Source organism: Myotis daubentonii, chromosome 12, assembly GCF_963259705.1.
Source record: "Myotis daubentonii chromosome 12, mMyoDau2.1, whole genome shotgun sequence".
NCBI lineage: Eukaryota > Metazoa > Chordata > Mammalia > Chiroptera > Vespertilionidae > Myotis > Myotis daubentonii.
The window spans coordinates 38,573,657-38,596,866 of NC_081851.1; the positions used below are offsets into that span (position 1 = coordinate 38,573,657).

Below are 23,210 nucleotides of genomic sequence, written 5' to 3' on the forward strand. Positions count from 1 at the left end.
AAGAATCAAAGAAAGGTAGGCAAACTAAGGGGCAATTGTAAGGAAACTAAATGCAGAAAATACTGAAAAGAGATTACTGCTTCTGAGCCCCCCTCCTCCATTCAGTGGATCTGAGTAGGGCCTGATAATTGCATTTTTAATACATTCCATGGGACTACCAGATGGCAACATAGGCTACTTGGTGTAGTGAACATGACCTGAGTTTTGAGGTCAGTCAGGATCTGATTCTGGCTCTGCCCTTTGCAGGCTCTGTTGACATCCTGTTCAGACTGTTTCCACATCGATAAAATAAAAGTAATACACACTTCATAAGTGCATTGTGAAAACTGGATAATATGATATGATTAAGTAGCCAACAAAGTGTGGCCCTAATTAAGGTCCTTAATTAATACTGGTCCTCTTCACTTTGATTCCTCTAAGGATGCACCACACATTTGCAACCACAGGGTTTACTGTGACATGATTTAGCTATATCACAGATCAAATAATTTCCTCCAAACCTAAGTCATGCATATCTCTCTGCTATTAATAAAATCTTTACTGTTCATTTATAAAACTGGGAATAGTAGTATAATAGTTTCTATTCTATATAATAAACGGCTAATATGCAAATAGACTAAACGGCGGAACAACCGAACAACTGGTTGCTATGACGTGTGCTGACAACCAGGGGTCGTGGCAGCAGAATGCGGGACATGTGTTGGCCGCGGTGGGAGAGTGGAGCAGGTGAGTAGGGGTGCCAGACCAAGGCGGGGTGCTGGTCACTGTCATCGGGATGAGCCTCTGGTGGTTACTAAAAATTCTTTGCTCCCACGTGCCATGGTCCCGCCCGGCACTTGCACCTGCTGCTGGCACTGGCCCTACTCGCACCTGCTGCTGGCGCCTGGCACTGGCCCAATTGCTCAGTGCTCTCAGCATATGTGAGGGCCCTGACTGCCCCTGAGGGCTTCCTACTTCCCCCTGCTCCTGAGGGGTGATTGGGGCAGCAGCCACTGCTCGTACCTGCTGCTGGCACTGGCCTCAATCGCTCCACTCTGTCACTGCATGGGAGTGGCAGTGGTGGGAGCGGGGCTTCCGGTAGACAGGGGTCTGTGGGCCGTGACCTGCCTGTGCCCACCGCAGCCTTGAGGCCCACAGTTCCTTTCAAGGTGCACAAATTCGTGCACTGGACCCCTAGTTTTGATATAATAGATAATAGTATATACTTCACAGAGATGTATCCATGAGGATTAACCTACTTGTTAAGCACTTAATACAGTAACTGGCATGTGGGAGATAATAGTGTCAGTTTCCTTTCTCCTTTCCTTTAATTGGTATTTATCCACAGTATCTTCAAGACCAAGTTCAAAAGCTCACTTAGCCCAGAACACTTCAAATCAATCTTTCCACCTTAATCAGATTGCTCTCTTCTGTGTCACATTTAATTTGAAGTTAATTATTTGGCTTGAGTATTGGTAAGAATACTGTACACTCTATTTAAACTACTGTATTGAACGTTCAAGGAGATAAGTAGAAGGCTGTTCCCTGACCTTGAGGAACTTGGTTGAGGAGATAATATACATGAAAAGTTGAATGGGAATGAAAGACAGGGTAGGACAAATTATACAGAAAGTAAATGTGGTATAAGTTTTGAGATTATTGTGGCTGGTCTGTTTTTATTTTGTTCTCAGGAACTAAAGAATTACTAAGAGTTACAAGAGACCTCTCGTTTTATGGCTGAGAAAATAGGTCCAGAGATCTAAGTGGTATAGGAGCACAGCTCTGGAGTGGCAGAGGTTTCCTGTGTCCTGGTCCCATGCTGCTGAAAATAATGTTTCAAATTATTTTCAAATATATTAATCAGTTTATGTTTGCTCTTTTTAACTGGGCAGGTTTATCTAGCTAGTTAAACACTGTGTTCTGAAGTCAAAATGTTTGAGTTTGAGTTCTGGCTTTGCCAGTTACTCTCTGTGTGACTTATCTCTATGCTTCAGTTACCCATCTATAAAATTAGTATAATAATAGTACCTTATTTCATAGGGCTGTTGTGAGGATTAAATAATATATATAAAGCATTAAAAACAGTGGGTTTTTCATTATAATTGTTATTAGCTTCTGAGAGAATGAAAGGCAAAAGTCTATTCTTTTAATCTATATATTTATGTATTTGCTTTAAAAATTTTATTGTTGAAAGTATTACAGTCCCTCTTTTTTTTTTTCTCCCATTCACCCCTTATTGCCCGCCACTGCCCTCCTGCTGTCTATATACATGGGTTATGCATATATGGATACAAATTCTTTGGTTGATCTCTTCCCCCCACCCACTCACCCCCACCTTCCTTCTGAGATTCAACACTGTTCCATGCTTCTATGTCTCTGGATCTATCTTGTTCAACAGTTTATTTTGTGCATCAGATTCCACATTATCTTCTTTTTCATAACCTCTGCCCTCAGATGCTGATCAAAGCATCCAGGTGGGTGCTCATAAATACCTGTTATCTGCCTTAATCCTATCGGATGAAAATAAGTTGTTGTGTCTCAGAAGTGAGATTTGGGATTTGTGTAAATCTGGCCTAGTCTGGTAACAGGAAAGTCTAGAAAAGCAAAAAGAGAGCAACAGATTCTAGGACCCAACAGAGCTTCTTCTTTAAAAAAGACAGTCAAGATCAAGAGATGCAGAGAAAAATGGAGGTCAATGAATCTAATTCTAAATGAGCTTTCCCATCTATTTTAAGATCTATTCCAAATTTCCTTAGACAAAAATCTGGCCTTTTAAGGAACGTGCGGAGAACATGCCTCCCTGGGCTTGCTTTGAGGGGCTGTTTTAGCAGGTGCTGCGTTCTGCGTGGAGGTGGCCGCGAGAATTTATGCACTGAGGTGACAACATTGACTCCCTTTGGAAGAAAAGATGCTGTGTCTTTACACACGAAGTTTACCTTCAATGGCACTACTTGAAACGAGGAGGAAAAGGGTAAGAGGGAGGAGAGAAAGAGGGGGAGGAAGCAGAAGCATCAGAAGCAACACTGCTGCCAGCTCAGTTCAATATTCAGATTAGAAAAAGCAAGCACCATTTTTTTTCCTGGAACACCCTTCTCCACGCTCAAATGCCTGCTGAAAAAAATCTGGGACGAACTACAAGCGAATAGGGCTGTCGCAAAATTAGGGATGGGGAGAATTAACCTATATTCAGGGGTTCGAAAAATCATGGATTTTTTTTTCTTTTTTTGCGGGGGTGGGGGCGGGGGTGGGGGGACGCAAGGATTTGACATCATCTATCAGGAAATCCAGGGATGGAGAAGGCTACCGACCGGCCTGGCAAATCTTCTGCATTTGATAGATGCTAATCACATTGTACACCCTCCACCCTCGGCACTCAGACGAAATCAGGGTAAAATAAGCACCAAGGAGAGAGAGAGAGAGAGAGAGAGAGAGAGAGAGAGAGAGAGAGAGAGAGAGAGAGAGAGAGAGAGAGAGAGAGAGAGAGAGAGAGAGAATAACAGGTCAGCCTGGGGTTCTTGTGTTGTAAGGGATTAGCATCAGCAAGGGTGGAAGAATTAAGGGTCACCGTCTGCAGACGAGCCCCAAAGTTTGGGGTCGGACCTCCTGGTACCCTACACGCACCCTTTAAGTTTCTCGGTTTGGGTCTCGCCTGTAGATTCTCAAACGGGACACTGTATTCGGCGTTCTCACAGAGCACAGCTCAGAGCTGACCGCTGAGCCGGTTCTCAGTAACATCTGGGAGCAAAATCGGCTTTTGAGGTTGGGGACGGAAGGATACCGGCTTTATTTAAGCGAGGGTGTGGCCCTTGTACTAACTGCCAGCAACGTTTTTCCGATCGCGCTCTGCCTTCCACCTTCCGCCCAGGTGACGTCGGGAAGCCCCGCAGGACCCGCTAGGGGTTCCGCGGTTAAGCCGCGTCCTTCAAGTGTCAAGTCTCGATCGGTCTGGAAACCACAAACCCCAGCGTCCCTGGTGCAGGGAGGTCAAGCCGCAAATAAGATGGCTCCAGAAGGGTGGACCACGCAGCAGCGTGGAAACCCTAGTCCCTGGCAGTTTCTTTACCGGATGTGTTTAAATAACCTAGTCCCCACTAATGCACCACCCCGCTAACCACCTTCGAGGCCGAGGAGGCCACCGCCACCGCCTCGCTGGCTCCTCCAGGGCCATCCTGGGAATTGTAGTCCAGCCGCTGGGCTGCGCCGAACTACCTTTCCCATGGTGCTCTGCGGACCGGGCGAGATCAACGTTCTTTTCTAAAACTTTCTCCGCTCGGAGACCCCCGGTTTCCCCTCTCCCCTTCTTTCTGACGACCCCTTCCCGTCCATCGCGACAGAACGGCGGCCGAAAGAGGGCCCTGACCCGTTGCCGCGTAGCCGCGCCGCCGCGAGAGGCACTTCCGGCGGCGGTTCACTTCCTGGTTGGGTGGCTGGAGTCGGGCGGGAGCGCGCGCGCGGGGGAGGGGCGGCGGGTCAGTCTCCGCCGGGCGCTCCGGGGATCAGCTGGTGGGCGGGCGGGTGCCCGACGCGGCCCCGGCTCTCGCTGCAGCGCCGCCTCCTTTCCCCGACGCAGGCCGCCCCGCACCGTGACAATGTTGCGGGGCTGGTAGCTGGGCGCCCGCCGTCGAGCCATCTCAAGTGGGTGCCGCCGGGATGCTGCCTCGCGGGGCGGCGGGGGGACCGGGGAGCAGGGGGGGCAGTGCCCGGCTGAGTCGGCGGCCCGAATTCCTTCTTTTTTTCCGAGCCCTTGGGCACAGGGTCTCTGGTTTGGGGGTGGAGGACGCGTTTTCAGCCCCAGCGTTTTTCTCGTTTAGAAAATTCACGGAGCGTTTCCCCAGGATGATGGCTTGTGCTGACCCTAGGACTCAGTAGTTGTCTTTTTAAGTGTGTTACTGATTCATCCTCTCTCTCTCCCTCTGTCATCACAGGTTTAAACTTATACGAATCATTCTCTAGAGGAGGAGGGGACGGACCGCCGCGCGATTGACACGCATATTCCTATAGGCATCCTCCGTCAGCCCCCACCCCCACGGCCGGATTCGGGTGGCTCCTCTCCGAGCTGAAATCCGAGAAGAAATCCTTGGATCTCTTGTTTTCTTTAAAAAAGAAAAAAAAAAAATCTAGAAGCTGTCGGTGTTTTTGTTGTACTGCTTCCTATTCGCAAGATGAAGAAGTTTTTCGACTCCCGGCGAGAGCAGGGCGGCTCTGGCCTGGGCTCCGGCTCCAGCGGAGGAGGGGGCAGCTCGTCGGGCCTGGGCAGTGGCTACATCGGCAGGGTCTTTGGCATTGGGCGGCAGCAGGTCACGGTGGACGAGGTGTTGGCGGAAGGTACGGTGGGACTGCGTGCGCCTCAATGGAAATCTTGCGCTGATGCAGCAAGATTCTGTTTTTCCAGTTGTTGCCTGTATGAATGGGTTTTACCAGGTGACCCTCCCTTCCTCATTCCCTAGCCCTGTGTGTGAATCATTGCCCTTGAGAAATTTAAAACTGAGCGTTGAGAGTGACAGGGTTTATGGGGGCAGGGGGAGGTTGCCGGACATTGTTTACTTCAGTGGCCTTTTCGTTTATTTTTTTAAAAAACATTGACAAAACAAATCTTGTTTGTCTCACTGAATTATGAGGATCAGACGGGAAAAACCTACGTGTGAATTTGGGAAGCTTCACATCAGGGGAAGGGGGTGGGCTTGTCATCCTGCTAAAACTTGGAATAATGGATGTGAGGGCTGAAGAGAGGGGTTTTTCCTTCTCTCTCTTCTGCCCAACTTTCCCACTGCCATGAGCGGAGGCTCTTGGTGGGTTTGACAAGGTTTCCTGACCCAACTGTAATCAGGTCCCCAGGATGTAGGTGAGATAACAGAAATTACATGCAATGAATGTAGTTATTTTGAGACCAGTCAGGAGGCCCTTCCTTCAGTTTTAGGTTAAAAACATTTATTTTTTTAATGCCGAAAGAATTATTTGAGAGGGGCACCTTATTTTTGCTTTTCCTCTATTGGAGATGTTATTTAGATCTGCTGTGTTTGCTGTGTAAATTCCGTATCTATATCTAAATCTATGTCTTTATTCCCCAGGCTTCTGGAAATCTTTGTATGTCTCTTTTGGTAACCTTAACCTCGACCTTCATAATTATGCCAGACTCATACCCTTTACAGCCCATTGCCTGCTTAGTGTGCTTTTATTTTTAATAAAAGCAGCAATTTCTTTGGCACACAGCTATTCAAACTAATTGGATAGGGCCAACCTGCTGTAGGTTGTGTTATCTGCTGAGAAGGGATGGGGGATGGGGGAGGCCTCTGTTACTGCAACATGGTGGTGGTAGGGGACCTGTTTAACTGGGGAAGGAGCCTTTTTGCAAGCTAAGCTGGAAGCAAGAGTTCCAACCCAGCCCTGGGAAATGCCTGCCATGGTCAGTGTTGCAGAGGGGTGGGTTGGGAGGAGGAAGGAGCTGTGTTTGGCTCTCAGCTTGTCTAAGCAGTAGATTCAGCTGGGCCCAGTTTTCTGGGGTTAGGGTTGAAGCCTTACTTTAAAAACACCGTTTTTAAAAAGGTCTGACAACGTCCTTGTGAAATTGTTGCTCTTTTCCATTTTCAGTGCTGCTCTAGCTGTACTTAATCTGGGGCCTGAGTCACTGTCCCTCTGGATCTTTCCTTGTGGGTTTTGGTGCAGGATGGGAGATGCTTCTGTGCCTGCTGCCAGATCTGCACCCTTAAGTCTGATCTGTCTCTTTCATCCCTGTGCCAAAGCCCTTGACCGCAGGGGGATGGAGGAAAGGAGGAGTATGTGAAAGACAAATTGGGAGGAATGATGGGGTGCAGAGCTCTCCTTCTCTCAGAATGGCCTCTGCTGACCCAAGAGCATTTTGTTCAGCTCCCATATTGTCTCATTGCAGACAGTGCTACCCTCAGCAGTGCCTGTTCTCAGATTCTGAGTGACGGGAAAGAGAAAAGGAAAAATTGGTCTTTATTGTCAAGTCTGCCCTTCCCTCCCCAGAATTCATCCCTGAGAACTGCACATCATGCATTATATTTTAAAGTGGACCTTAGGGCTTGCAGTTCTGCATTCATTCATTCATTCATTTGTTCATTCGGCAAACAATTGAGTGTCTATGATGTGCCAGGCACTGTGCCAGGCTCTGGGGATGTGATATAGAACTAGATGCTGGAGTTTATAAACTCCAGCTTTGAGAGATGGAAAATAGCCAGTTAGAATGGAGTTAAACTGAGGGTGGCCCCCAATTTTAGAGAACCAAGAATTGTTTTCTACAGGAAGTAACTGACTGAAGAATGAGTAGGAGTTAGCCAGGTATGGTGACATCATGGACACAGACTCAGAGTGACGAGAGAGAGAGTGTCTCATTTAAAACCAGGTCTGGCAATGCTGCCCTCTTTATGTTCTTTGACTAGAATTGAGTTTGAATTTGTGGCTCTTAGATGTATGTGGCTATGTGGGAGCCAGTATACAAAGTATTTGTGTAGCACCTACCACTAGATTCAGAGAGTATGGATATAAGAAGATCTAAAGTGTAATGTTTGCTTCTAAGGAGCTGTCAGTGAATTTGGGAACACAAGGCAAACATTCACACATACCATAGTTTGGTTACCAGCACTGTAGAGTCAGGCATATCTAGGTTCAAATTCTGGATGTGTTCTTTACTGGCTGTGAAACCTTGGATAAGACGTTTAAACCTCTCTTGAATCTCTGTTTTCCTATGGGCAGTTCTTAAAGCATGGAGCCTGGGTCAAGAGCGTTAGCATTACCTGGGAGCTTATAAGAAATGCAAATTCTCAGGCCCACTCCATAAGCCATGAGTGTAGGGCTTTAACAAGTTCCTGTAGTGATTCTGATGCAAGCTAAAGTTTGATAACCACTGTCCTATGAAGTGGTCTTGAAGATTATATGAGGCATTGTATGTAAATTATATAACTTCTTTCCCCCCAGGTGTTCAATAAATGGTAGCCTCTAATTACCAGCAACATTGCATCATAAAGGGGATTGGGGGTGGCAATGTGAAGGCTAGTTTGGCTAAAGCAGTCTTCAGGAATTACCCCCCACCCCCACCCCCCCATTGGGGGTGGACAGAATCAGGTGTACTTTGCAGTTATCTCCTCAAAGGGTCAACAGATGTTTTGGGTAGCCATACTCCTTCCTGGACCCTCTTCTGTTTGAGATATCAAGTGCTGACCTGGACACCAGCCCAGCCAGAATTGTCTGAGGTTGATGAGAGTTGTGCATCAAGTGTCCAGGGCAGTGGCTAGGAAGTTCAGGGACTTATTACCACCACATCCCACTGATCATCCTTTTTCCCCTAATGTGGGTTAGTACTGGTCTATGCCTTATAGTATGGAATTGCAAGCACCCCAAGGAGGATGTGTTGGAGCAGTGGTTCTCAACCTTCCTAATGCCGCGACCCTTTAATACAGTTCCTCATGTTGTGGTGACCCCCAACCATAAAATTATTTTCGTTGCTACTTCATAACTGTAATTTTGCTACTGTTATGAATCGTAATGTAAATATCTGATATGCAGGATGTATTTTCATTGTTACAAATTGAACATAATTAAAGCATAGTGATTAATCACAAAAACAATATGTAATTATATATGTGTTTTCCGATGGTCTTAGGCGACCCCTGTGAAAGGGTCGTTCGACCCCCAAAGGGGTCGCGACCCACAGGTTGAGAACCGCTGTGTTAGAGGAAGGCAGGAGAATGCCTGGCCTGTCATCTCTCCATCAGCAGCATCAGCCCCGCCTGCCTAGTTGCACTAACTAGTCTAGTGGGGGCTTATTTATCTTGGGAACTGAAGAATTTCTTGGGAATTTATCTAAGTCATGAGTTCAGAGGGATTTGGTTATCTCTAGGATGGGTTTTGGGGAGGATATTTTCTTTCTAGCTTCCTCAGCAAAGATGCCACAACGAGATGTGAGATCATGACTGATGTAATAGGCATGTGATGTCAAGGGAATATTTGGTTTAAGTTTCCAGAATGAGCTCAATAGGAAAATTGGAACAATGCTTAAAGAAGAAATGAGAAGCTGTGCTTTTATCCACACCTCCTTAGCTATATGAGGCCTTATATCTAAGCTTTAAACCATAAATAAATGTTTGTTGAATACCTTCTGTGTCCACAACAACATTCCAGAACCGCTTTAGTTCTATATAAGGTGGCCAAGATGGCTCTTCAGAACAGTTTCTCACCTACATTAAAGGAACCCAGGTTTAGGGCTAATGAGAATTACTGAGTAAGTCTCCAAATCAGTAAACTTTGACAACTTCTCCTGCCTACAGTGCAAGGTACTGAGGTTTTAAAATGTGTGTGAAACCACCTAAAGAAAATCAAGCATACTAGTACATAGATACATACATGGCATATATTTATAACATGTTGGCGGTGTCAATATATTGCATGCATGTATTCATTTAGTGTACATTCCTTAGTGCCTTCCTTGTGACAGGCACTGTATTAGGTTCCAGAGCTACTTGATGAATGAGACTTAGGCTCAGCTCTTATGGAGCTCATAGACCAACAAATAACCCTAAGGTAAATGTCCAGCATTTAGCATAGCCTTTGGTGGATATTAGGGGGTAAAAAGATGTTAAGAGATGATAAAGAGAAATGGCTTGGGGTTGAGGACTTATAGGTGATTGCAATTTGAACATGGAAATTGCCCAGAAGATGTTCCAGATGAGGGTTACCTGAGGTCTTGCAAGCAGAGAGAATAACATATGCAAAAGTGTGCAATGGTGAAATGGTATGATTTCCTGGAATACTGACTAGTGTTATAATTTTGGTCAGTACAAGTTTCCCTTCCAGAATCAAGGGAAGAAGAACATGGAATGGTAGAAAGAAACTTTTTTTACAATTCCCTGTCTGTGCTTGCTGCTTGCTTTCTCCAGTGGCCCTGGGTCTTTTGAGTAACTATTGAATAGGTATCTAGTATGCATTGCTCTCCTCTGGGCCTCATCTAATTGTGGAGCAAGGAGTGGTCCTGAAGGTTCAAAGAAAAGCAGAAGGTTGAAGCAGAAGCAGGTCGGGGAGTGAGATGACCACTGTTTCAGAAAGGAGTTGTCAGGGGAGAAAATGACGATGTTTGACCAGAGCAGAAGGTATGTTGGAGAGAGAAGAAAAGGAAATAAGGCTCTGGAGAGCTTCAGTACCAGGCAGAGAGGTTAGTTAGAAGCATCCGAGGCCTTCTCGTGACGAAAACACCAATTTAATCCTTCCCACTTCAGATGTCTTTGCCTTGCTGGGGAGTCTGGTTTTTTTAGTGGCAACTGCAGATTTTCAGGGGGTGGTTTGTGAATGGTGTCTTCTTCCTGGCTTCAGGCATGATGGCAGTTACAGCTTTGCTAAATATAGCCAAATCTAGAATTTATAAGTGAAATCCAGAATAAGCAATTGCTTGGTCAGAGTCTTTCCTTTGGTCTTTCTAACAAAGTCATGCTCATTTAATGAGAGATAACAGAGAAACAGTTTCACATGGGTTTTGAGTGGGAGGATATGGGGGAGGCATACACTTGTACCTCAATAGCTGAGACTGCATGTAGAGTACCTAGAAAAAGCTTGATAAATATTAATAAGGTGCATATGAAAAAATATTACTGCAGTCATTTGAACTTGTAGTATTTGAAAGTTGACACTTAAGAGAGGGGACTGCCTTAGCTAGTTCGGCCCACAGACTAAAGGGTAGTGGGTTCGATTTTGATCCAGGGCATGCACCTGGGTTGCAGGCTTGATCCCCAGCCTGGGTCAGCGGTAGGCAACCAATCGATGTGTGTGTCTCTCACATTGATGTTTCTCCCTATCTCTCCCTGTCCCTTCCACTCTCTCTAAAAATCGATGGAAAAATATCCTAGGGTGAGAATTAACAACAACAAACCACTCAAAAACAAAAACAAAAAAAGAACGGGGACCAACACCATCATCTACCTTCATCTTGTACTCTTCAAAGGATAAGTGCTTTCTGAACTGTTTAAGAAATAATTGTGACATCAGTATTTGGAAGAGCCAAACGATAAGAATAGAAGTGGTATATCTATTGAATAGCATCTAGCACTTGGAAGTAGCAGAGTAGCTTTCAGTCTACTTTTGTGGAGCCGTTCTTTGGTGCAGCGGAAGGAGCACTGCAGTATACATCGGGAGGTCAGGGTTTGTTGGTTCATTCATTGCCACATTTGGTAACTTTTATTGAGCACTCACTAATGTGCTGGACATCATACAATGATAAGCCATTGCTCTGCCTTAAGCTCACGTTGTAGAGCTTCAGACACATGAGCAAATAGCTCTAAGGATGTAAAAGGCCTAGGGGAATAGATAGGAGGGAGCAATTAATTTTATGGGATGAGGAGTTAGGGAGAGCTAAAGAAAGGTGATATTTGAGGTATGTCTTCAAAAATAAGAATTTATTACTAGGTGGACAAGGTCAAGAGAACATTCTAGGCAGAGAGCATAACATGGCCAAAGACACAAAAGCAGAAAGTGCACTGCTTGCTGGGAGCTATATGTTTTGAGATAGTGGTTATCTATTACTGGTCCAGGGATGTGCTGTCCAATAAAGTAGTCATATGAGCCCCAGTGGCTATTTAAATAATCTTGCCATGACAAATGGAGAAGTAATAGAAGACTTGACTCCTGCCCTCCTAGTTGACATGATGATCAACACACAAGAAATTAAGTGCACCTTACAAGATAATAGCTATTGGAATGTTGGGGTGCATGGTGTAGTCTCCAATTCTGGAAGGATTGAGGGGAAGGAGATCAGTGAGGACTGAAATGGTTAGGAAAGACTTTGTGAAGGTGGATTGCTCTTAACAATCTTAAGACTCCCTTCTTCGAGGAACCTTGTTTTAGGGAAGATTGAGTTCAGCACATTTGCATAGGTTATATTCTTAGTAAAGTTGAAGCAAGTATTGCAACATCTTTGGTCTCTTTTGAGGAACAAAACTGCCTTCATAAATAAATCATATGTTCTGTGTTTATACCCAAAGCAAAAAAGCCTATTCATTCTATATGATTTTGAATCACTCAGGAATAACGAATATTAGCACATTAAGGCAACAGTGGCTGCAGCATTTTGTGCCCACTTTCTCTCTCCATTATTTTTTTGTTATTTTTAGTCTGTTATCTTTATTATTATTTAGTCTATTATGTATACTTTAAACAACCTCTGTTCTGTTGAGTTACAGACAATTGTTAGGAAAGAGGAGTCCTATAAGTGAGACTTCCACCTTGGCAGAGGGCGGGTTCCTCAGGGTGGAATAAAGTTGAAAGAGTAAAAATTTGGAATTTCATTTGAGGTGTGCTGTGAGTGAATGAGCTTGAGTTGGTCAGTTTTCTCCTTGGGCTTGAGTTAACCTTGGCAGATGATGGATAGCAATGCCAATTGAAGCTTTGTTATTTATGACTTTTGAAGAGCTGAGAGATTATTGGATGAAAGAGTTTATGGATCCCTATATTATTATAATAGAAGGCCAAGCATAGCATTGATGTTAAATTATCATTTGTAATTAAAATGGCCTTCAATAATGATGCCTTTCATTTAGGACTTGAATCTTGAAGAAAGCAGTATAAGGCCATATAATTTGTTTGTTGCCTGTTTTTAAGGATGCTTGCAGTTCTTGTGCTGGGACCTTTAGGATGAGAGATTGACTAACTATTGTGCCTCTGATACTGAGCATGAATTTGTGAACAAAATGGAGACTTTATTACCCTTGATAAATTACCCTTTCTTCCTATCAGTTGGGCTCTTCTTGGAGGATTGGGGCCTGAGCTACATTTACAGAGGTGGCAGGATTCCAGCTTGTACCTTTGACTCATATTTTTCCCTGGTTAGTGAATCTTATTGGTTCAGGAAGTGCTGATTATCTTACTGGTTTGGTAGTCCACCCTGTTCTTCAGATCTTTGTTTGTCCTCTACTATTTTTAGAAGTCTGGGAATCTTGGTGGTGACGTGGTGGGAAGTGTTGGAAGAAATAATTGTACCTGGCCTTTTGGCAATGGAAAGACTCTTGGTTTGAGCAGAAGGTGTAACTTGGAAATGATTGGGGAAAACCTGATATGCAGTACTGTCTTTCTTTCCCCGGAATGAAGGGAGCACTATGATGTTCTCCTTCGGAGAAGACTTTCAAAGTTAGCACCGAGTGTGGTGCTTTAAAAGCATGAGAATTGGAGGTAGGCAGCCCATGGCTTGAATCCTGGACCTGTCCCTGTGATGTTGGCAACTTATTAAGACCCAGGTTTCTCATTTATAAAATGTGGGTAATAACTGGGGGTAGTTGTAAGGATTAGATGAAATTATGCAAAGCACTTAGTATAGTGTCTAGCATATAGTTAGCAGTCTGTAAATGATAACTCTTAATATTTGGGTGCATGAATTTTGTTTTTATCAGGCAGTATTTGTTTTGCTGTGTGTATGAACTGGAGATGCTGGAGTCTTGGATATAAATATCAGAGGCTATCTATCTATCTATCTATCTAGTATTCATAAAACCCAGAATGAGGAATAAGGAGAAGAATCTCAGATAGGTATTGTGGTTTGATTTTTTTTTTCCTGCTTGAAAGCCAACTGTGTTAGGAAAATTTCCCCAACCTATCAAGTTGCTATTAGTTATGATGGGTGTCTCTGTCCCTGAGGAATATCTGACCCCAGCTGCCTTTCCATCTTCAAATCCTGGTGCTCTAACATAGGTCTTCTGCTTCATTCAGGCCGGTGCCCTCCTCATCACCCATGTACCATGTGTTTAGTTCTTTCCAATGCTTTACTCATATTGTTCCCTGCACCTGTGATATGCTCTCTTTCCCCACCCACCTATCTTTATCCCACCTAACCTTTGTCCTGCCTAACCACAGTATCACCACACCTGCCAAAGTGATCCATTTATCCTCTTGTCCTTTGGATTCCTGTCATTCTTGCTTGGTTACACTGACTGTTTTGGGCCCATAATCTCAAAGGTTTTTTTTGCTATTTAGCTATTTCATTTGTATCTACTTTCTAGGGTTAGATAATGGTTCTTAGGGGCAGGGTGTGGACCTTAGATTTATTTTGTATCCAGTTCAGGCCTCTTAAATTTGAACAATGTAACAATGGGTACTGGACAATAAATTAATGAATGAATAATACATTAAATCAGTACTAATTTAGACTCACTGACCAGACACTAGAGACCAGACAGATTTGAAACCTACTGACATCTCTTATCCCTATTTCAATAATATAGTAGATTTATGTTTGGGACACTGTTACAATGATAATAACTATCGAATCTTCTAGGTTTTTGGTAAAATTGAAAATAACAAAATTCAAAGCTAAGTGGAACACCTTCCAGAAAAACATGTAAATTTCTCTTTATTGATTAGATTCAGTTATGGGAACCTAATACTATAAATCTCAAAAATAGAGATATAAGGTACAATTAACTATATAAAGGAGTTCTAAAATGATTTAAATGCTGTATTGTGAAGATGAAGGAAATTATTAGGTCAGGTATCAAAAATTCAAATATTTTCTAGCTTGTGATGGTTGTTGACCCACAGGAAATTAGGGCAGTGATTCTCAACATGTATTTGGGATAGTGAGCATGGGAGCAGGGGGAATAGATAGGAGGAGGAATATATAAATTGAAAAGCACAGACAAAACTCAGGTCCAGCCTGGAAAGGAGAGAACCTCAACGAGGATGGAGAGCGCTGATATACCCTCTTAGGAGGCATATAAAGGAGGTGGGGTGGGGAGAGGACATGAGACTTTTAATTTATCAAGGAGGATATGTTTTGTTTTGTTAATCCTCATTCGAGGATATTTTTTTCCCATTGATTTTTAGAGAGAGTGAAAGGGAGGGAGAGAGGTAGAGAGAGAAACATCAATCTCACATCAATTGGTTGCCTCCCACATGTGCCCTGACCAGGGCTGAGATCGAACCTGCAACTCCTGTATGTCCTTGACCTGGAATCAAACCCATGACCCTTCAGTGTGAGGGCTTGGACAGTCTAACCACTGAGCAATGCCAGCCAGGGCAAGGTGGATATGGTTTTTAAAAGGCTCATCCACATGGCTCTTGCAGCTCAGTCGTAAGTTGAATCTACAGAAGTGGTGTCTAAAATTGATCACTGAATGTAGCTCTTAGACTATAGATAGGCACCTGTTTCTCCCTATTCAGATCTTACTTAAATCTCACCTCAGAAAAGCCTTCCTTGACTATCCAATATAAGGAATCCGTAATGTTTTATTTTGCCAGTTAGCATGTATCAACTGGTTTTCATCTTACTGTTTATCTCTCTCTACTAGAATTTCACCTCCATAAAAGCAGAGACCTTGATTTGCTTTATTGCTATATCCCTAGTATCTAGTGTAGTGCCTGGCACATTTGAGGAGCTCAGTGAAAACCAGTTGAATGAATGAATGAGCACATGAAGAAGACAGAAGGAATGATCAAAGACATACATGTAGAATCAGGAGAGGGGGAATGATGAAAATGAATATTAAATAGATTTAAAGGAAGGAAGGTATGGATGGTCTTTGAGATGGGAAGCCACCATCTCCTAGGTCGTGGCACCTGAATAAACCTCTTTCCTTTTGCACCAGAAAAAAAGAAAAAGAAAAAAGGGAGGGTGTGGATACTAGGGGAGGGTTTAAAGTTAGAAAGGGTTATTGGATTTGGAAATACAGAGATTATTCATGACTTTTGTTAGAGCAGTGTGTAAGTGAAGCAATGGAGCGAAGTCCAGGTAACAGTGAAATGAGTGAATGGGAAGTGGGGTGAACACTGAGTCAGGGAGGAATTTATTATTTTTAATGGTGGAATATTGAGTACATTAAGCAGAGAGGAGGAGTTTAGAGATACAGTACGGGGGGGGGGGCATTCTTGATGGAATAGTGCTGAGGAGGTGATGGCAGGCGATGGATGGGATCATGAGCTCAGGTGGAAGATATGACTTTGGACAGGAGAAAGATCACTTTATTAACTGACCTGGAAGAAAGAGGAGCAAGAATGGGTACAAGAAAGAAATTGATGGGGTTTGGTAAGTAGAGAGAGTTCTTGCTTCATGGCTTCTGTTTTCTATTGAATACTGCAGGCTGGGAGTTGAATTGGGGGTTTAAAGAGTATAGTGAAGGATGTGAAGGAGTTCCTTAAGTTTAAGGAGAGAAGAACTGACAGAGAATGGCTTGGTCATATGGAGAGACTGTTTGATATAACTCATCATGGAAAGAGGTTTTTCTGACCCACGAGGTTTAATCAATTTTGAAATATATACTATTTTGGATAGGGGTTGTGTGTTTTTTGTAAATATAGTGTATATTTTCTGTTTTCTAGATTAAATGCTACAGAGGCAGCATAACATAGGTGGAAAGTACTCCTGATCTGAATCTGTTGTTGACCACCATGCTCTGTCCTCTGGACAAATTGCTTCCCAACTTTGACCATTAGGTTCCATCTGTAAAATGAGGACTAGATGATGGTGAAGTCTCTTTCCAATTCTAATATCTTACTACTCTTTTATTTCTCAAATTCATTGTTATTAGAATGTCTTTTTGTTATAGAGTGAATAGGATATGTGCTTGATATGGGTAAGGCAGTTTGCTCCTGAATAAAATGGCCCCGAGTTACTATGCTTTTTGAATTTCATGTTTGTGTTTTATAGTGTCTTCTGGTTCCTTTCTTATGAGAATGTCAGCTGTCACTTCTTGCTGCTGTCCATGTGCCTTCCTGAATTAGTGCTTCTCTAATTTGCCTCTTTTAATCTATGGATTTGAAACTAGATGACTAAGTTTGTTAGAACTGTGGTTAATAATAAAGAGGCTTAGTAACAGTTTGAGGGTCTTGTCTATGATTAAAGTACATGAGCTGCTGTGACAGGTAAGAGTTTTTTATACTCATGTTTTAGAAAGGTTGAGTTCTGAGAGATAATGAGTTACCATTTGATATTTATTATTATTATCATTATTTTTAAAATATATTTTTATTGCTTTCAGAGAGGAAGGGAGATGAAGAGAGAGATAGAAACACCAATGATGAGAGAGAAACATATTTTGGTTGCCTCCCATATGTTTCCTGTCCAGGGATCCAACCCACAACCTTTTTGGTGTATGGACATCGCTCCAACCAACTCAGCCATCTGCCAGGGCTAGACATTTGGGTTATTTATGGCTATTACAAAACAACCACATGTATTTTTTAAGTCTTTGAGTACTTGTTCTATTCCTTAGAATAAATTTCTGAATGTGAAATGTCTGGATCAAAAGATATACATATTTTAGCTTTTGATACATGCTGCAAATAGCCTCCAGAAAGATTAAACCAATATATACTTCCACCAGAGTGTTTCTTGTTTATGAGATTGGATTTGTTTGTTTGTTTGTTCTTTCTTTCTTCTTTCTTCCCTCTTTCTCTCTATATATCTATCTTTTATATTTCTTCTATGGTGAATTCTTTGTTTATGTTTATTTGCTCATATTCCTGTTAGGGCATTCATCTTTTTTAGTGATTCATAGACGTTCTTTACATATTGAAGGTCTTAATCTATATATAGCATATTTCCTCCTAATTTGTCATTTACCTTATTAAGTTGGGGTTTTGCAGATATTTTTAATTTTTTAAAAAAATATTTTTATTGATGTTAGAGGGAGTTTTGCAGATATTTTTAATTTAAAAAAATATTTTTATTGATTTTAGAGAGGGAGGGAGAGGAAAAGAGAGGTAGAAACATCAATGATGAGAGAGAATCACTGATTGGCTGCTTCCTGTACAGCCCTAACTGGGATCAAGCCCGCAACTCAGGCATGTGCCCTGACCAGGAATCGACCTGTGGTTCATAGGTCGACACTCAATTACTGAGCCACACTGACCAGTCAGATATTTTTAATTTTTATGCAATCAAATATGTCAGCTTTTCCTTTATGATTTTTAAAAAAATATATTTTATTGATTTTTTACAGAGAGGAAGAGAGAGAGATAGTGAGTTAGAAACATCAATGAGAGAGAAACATCGACCAGCTGCCTCCTGCACATCTCCTACTGGGGATGTGCCCGCAACCCAGGTACATGCCCTTGACCAGAATCGAACCTGGGACCTTTCAGTCCGCAAGCCGATGCTCTATCCACTGAGCCAAACCGGTTTCGGCTCCTTTATGATTTTTGTTTGCATCATACTTTGTAAGGTCCAAGGAGAAATACAGAGCCTAGATCACAGAGACCTTATGAGCCTGAAGTTTCTCTTTAAGCAATAAGGAAACCATTTAGAGTTTTAAGAGGGAGATGGTATGGTCACATTTGCAGTTTAGTTAGATTTGTGGAGGATGACATTAGGGAGCTGAGTCTAGAGCATTTAGGAGGATCTTGCCATGATCCAGGTTAAAGACAGTGAGGATCTGACTGGCAGAGTGGTAATCAGAGAGAGAAGAGCACAGACGAATATTTAGGAGGTCATATTGTCGGGATTTGGTCCTTTACTGGATTTTAGAGGTTGAATAAGAGTCTGGAATCAAGAGTGATAACAGGTTTCTAGTTTGAGTGCCCAGGTACATGAGATAGCAGTGACACTAAGTGAGCTGTATTATTCAAGAAGAGAAAAAAGATTGAAAGAGAGAAGACAGTTGTAATGAGGGAAGATAATGAGTTTAATATGCTCAGTTTGTAGTGTGTTTAGGTTATCTCTTGCTGCCCTATAACCCAATGGCTTAAAACAACAACGATTTATTACATAATTCTGTGGGTTGACTGCTGGGTCTCCACTGGATCTCTGCTTCTGCTCATCTCATTTGGGGTCTGTTAAATTGTCTTTACTCCTACCATCTTATTGTACTGTATACCTGAATTAAGAACATCCAACATGGGCAAATATATCACATTTCTGTGATGAAGTATATAACACCATTCTTCATCCTTACAGAAATGTATGTGTCAGAGAAATACAGGAAATCCTGTGGGTTTATACACAGAGCTCTGGTGTTTTTCACACTCCGGGGTATGTACCACAGTGAGAATTGGGTGAAGGGTGTACCTTTTAAAAAGTTACTGATTTATGGTAAAGTGGAATAAGGGCTTTGAGGAAATTAGACAGATTATTTTTAGGAAAGAATACCTAGGGAAGTTAAATATTATGAAATTGATTTATTTGAAGCTGTTCATGCAGAGATACTTGTACTCAAGTTTGAAGAGTCAAGAGTAAGAAGAGCAATGGACTGAGAGTGGAATTGAGATTTAGTAACATTTAAGGGATAGCTTCGTAAGGAGAGCCCTTAAAAGACAGAGAAAGACTATCCAGAGAGGCTCGAAGATAGTCAACAAACTGCAGTGTCTTGCACACATGGGACTAAGTTGGAGTAAGGAAGAGGATCAGCTGCTCCAGAGTGGTCATTTCATAAAGTAGGATAAAAACAAAAACAGCCCAGCTGGTATTGCTCAGTGGTTGAGCCTTGACCCATGAACCAGGAGGTCATGGTTCAATTCCAGGTCAGGGCACATGCTGAGGTTTCGGGCTCAATCCCCAGTCAGGGGAGGGCAGAAGGCAGCTGACCAATGATTCTCTCTCATCATTGATGTTTCTATCTCTCTCTCCCTCTCCCTTCCTCTCTTTGAAAAACAAAACAAAACAGCCCTAACCGGTTTGGCTCAGTGGATAGAGAGTCGGCCTGCAGACTGAAGGGTCCCAGGTTCGATTCAGGTCAAGGGCATGTACCTTGGTTGTGGGCACATGCCCAGTGGGGGCCTGCAGGAGGCAGTTGATCCGATGTTGCTTTCTCATCGATGTTTCTAACTCTCTATCCCCCTCCTTTCCTCTAAAATATATCAACACTAATAAAAGAGAAAAATGGTAATTGGCGTACGAGCTACCCTTTTCATTGGCTAATCAGGGCTATATGCAAATTAACTGCCAACTAAGATTGGCAGTTAACTGCCAACAAGATGGCAGTTAATTTGCATACATAGGCACAATGCAGGGAGGCGAAAGGGAAAGCAGGAAGAAGCCCCCTGCCACTGACAGTGATCAGAAACTCAGGGGGGAGCTAAGAGCTGGGGGGCAGGGCAAAGGCGGCCCTGGGGCCGCCTTTGCCCTGCCCCCCAGCCATGATCTGAGAATCAGGCGCCTTTGCCGCCCTGGCCAGTGATAGCAGGAAGTAGGGGTGGAGCCAGCGATGGGAGCTGGGCATGGTCAAAGCTGGCAGTCCCAGGAGCTAGGGGTCCCTTGCCTGGGCCTAAAGCGAAGCCCACGATCGTGGGGCCGCTGCAGCTGCGGGTCCCCGCTGCCCGGGCCGGACGCCTAGGCCAGAGGTGTCAGGCCTGGGCAAGGGGCCGATCCTGCGATTGGAGGGTGATGGGGGTCAACGCCTGAGGGCTCCCAGTATGTGAGAGGGGGCAGGCTGGGCTGAGGGACACTCCCCCCCCCCCCCGCCACCCAGTGCACGAATTTCGTGCACCGGGCCCCTAGTTAAAAAATAAAATTAAAAAAAAAAATAAAACCAAAACCTGGAAAACATCTGGATTGGGCAATGGGGTGGCATTGGCCTCTGCCAGAGCAGTTTCAGAAGAATGGTGAGTTGATGAGTGGGAGCAGCAAATCTAGATTATTTCTTTGAGAAGTGAAAATAAGGAGAAAAGGAGAGGTAGTGTGGCAGCTAGATCAAGAGATGCTTGAGCATATTAATAGGCTGATACAGAGGCACCAGGAGAAGGTGAAAGAGATAGAGATAGAGATAGAGATAGAGATAGAGATAGAGATAGAAATATTAAAACAAGAGTGAGGGTAGTTTCCTTAATTGAGTGAGGTTCCAGAGGAGACTGAAGGAGATGAATTGCAATAGTTACTCAGGTCAAAAACCTTTCCTCCAGTCATTTAATTGGGTCCTTCCATATTCTCAGGCCAATAACCTTTACCTGTCATCTAGTTTATCAAAAAATCCTGATTGCTCTGCATTTATACTACACCCAAATTCCAACCATTTCTAACTTCCTCTACCATTGTCTCCCTGGGTCACACTATTGTTGGCCAGGATTATACTAGCCATTTCTTCCCCCTGTGCCTCCTCAGTCTCCTCTCAAAACAAAAGCCAGAATGATCTTTAAAATGCACATCAATCCATGTTATTCCTCTGCTCAGAACCTCAGTAGTGACTCCGCATCTCACTGAAAGTAAGTCCTGATGTGGGCATAGAAAGTGCTGTGCTCTGGCCTACAGTTATTTCTTCTCTAGTTTATTACTCTCCTCTTTGGTTATTGCACTCTATCCATACTGGCTTCCTGTGGTTCCTTAAAGCAGGGTGAGTTCATGCCTCCCCCTCAGGGTTTTGTACTTACTGTTCCCTTGCCTGCAATACTCTTCCTCTAGGTAGCCCCAAAGCTTGCTCTTCCTTACCCATTTTGCTTAAATTTCACCTTCTCGGAGAGTCCTTCTGGCCATTTTATTAGGAATTTCAACCCCTCCCTTCCACCAGCTCTCCTTATTCCTCTTTCCTGCCTTTATATGCTCTATAATTTACTTATTGTGTTTGTTGTCTCCCTTCTTTAGAATGTAAACTTTCTGAGCTTGTCTGTTTTATTCACAGGCCTAGAATCATAGCTGCCACAGAGTAAGCAGTAACTATTTGTTGATGAAATAGGTGAATGAATGAGTGGGGTCTTGGATAAGGAGGAAATTTCACTCTTGAGACAGGAGGAGATAAATGGATCAGTGTGGATATAGATAGGTTTGTGCTGGGAAGGCTGGGGATGTGTGGGGACATAGAAATTTGAAAGTAGTAATGGCAGATGCCTTCAGTTTTCTGGAATAAGGAGGCAAGGTATTCTGCTGAAGGTAATGGTGAGTATGGGGCTGAAGAGAATCTTGAAGGTTTGGGTTAGTTGTTGAGAGGTTTGGGATTCGGAGCTATCCAAGGACAAGTAAAGGACCCAGGCCAGGATAAAGACTATGAATTGATGCAATTTTGCAAGGCTGTTTGATTTTTTTTTTTTTTTTCTGGTAGAACGCAGGAGACTTGGGTTATGAGCAAAATAGGTGGCTTTTGTATTGATTCACGGTTGAATAGATGTGATGGGAGGCCACAGGTGCAAAGGAATCAAAGGAGAAGTCCAGATTGTCAACCATGAGGTCAGATTGGGAAGAAAAGGCCCTCTAAGGAGCAGGTTGATTGATTGGGAGGAAATACAGTCAGAGCTTGGAGGATGGATGAGTTTGAAGAACAGATTAGGCCAGAATGAGGCATGAGAGAACTGAAGGCCTGGAGTTGTGTCAGAAAGTGAACGATTGACATTTAAGATTTGTGTTGACAAGGTCTAGGGTGTAGCTATGGATGTAGGTGGTTGAGAAGACCAAAGGTCATTGTAGTGAAGAAATTTAGAGATTGAAGTATAGGAATGAATCATCCTTGTGGATTTTGAAACCACCCAGGATCATGGCAGGAATTGTGGCAGAGAGGACGCTGGAATGCTAAAGGCTTTAGTGAATGTTGGGAAATGAGTAGGAAGGGAGACAAGGAGTAATGAAAAAGCAAGAAGTAATGATCTGAAATAAATTTAGGAGAACAAGGGACATTCTGACCTACCCTGAGGTTCTTGAGGTGTAGGAAAATCTGGCGAGAGAAAGCTGCTGATGTAAATGATCTTGGCTGTTGCAGGAGCAGGTCAAAGCAATTTGGGTGATATTTCTTTTGGCTAGATTCTGGAGCTAAATTGTTATTGTTTTGTGTGTTTTTTTTAAGGGGAGAATGATGATTTTTATTTTTTTAAATATATTTTATTGATTTTTTACAGAGAGGAAGGGAGAAGAATAGAGAGTTAGAAACATCGATGAGAGAGAAACATCGATTAGCTGCCTCCTGCATACTCCCTACTGGGGATGTGCCTGCAACCAAGGTATAACCATTGACAGGAACTGAACCTGGGACCCTTGAGTCCGCAGGCTAATGCTCTATCCACTGAGCCAAACCGGTTAGGGCTGTTATTATTGTTATATAAACATAATTTATAGCATTTATTTGACAGCTTTGTGTTTCCTCTTGTTAAAAGGAATAAATAAACTTTCCTTTTATTTACATTTACATATATGTTTACATAATATATTTACTTGTATTTAAATATATTATAACAATTTAAAAAATTTTTCCCTTAGGTCTTGGCTTTATGAAGAAAGAGACCTCATATAGTCACTGTAGAGACATCCTTAATATGTGGTTTTGATTTGCCTTTTGTATTTTATTGCTGGGAGTTCCTGCTTACCTCTAACTTTTAGACCCTCCTAGCTAGGT

The 23,210-nt window shown here is 43.0% G+C and overlaps 1 protein-coding gene across 17 annotated transcripts in view; it reads left to right on the forward strand.

Moving 5' to 3' along the window:
• The first annotated feature begins 4,413 nt into the window (after positions 1–4,413).
• AAK1 (AP2 associated kinase 1) overlaps positions 4,414–23,210 on the forward strand; it is a 148,487-nt gene continuing 129,690 nt past the window's right edge. For 7 of the 17 annotated variants that reach the window (XM_059659549.1, XM_059659554.1, XM_059659552.1 and 4 more), the window contains exons 1-2: positions 4,415–4,614; positions 4,905–5,304. In XM_059659549.1, coding sequence (XP_059515532.1) covers positions 5,142–5,304 — 163 coding nt within the window. In that variant the 5' untranslated portion in view covers positions 4,415–4,614; positions 4,905–5,141. Of the gene's footprint in view, positions 4,615–4,904; positions 5,305–23,210 lie in introns of all 17 variants that reach the window. The other 10 variants (XM_059659556.1, XM_059659560.1, XM_059659561.1 and 7 more) reach the window with 3 other exon arrangements.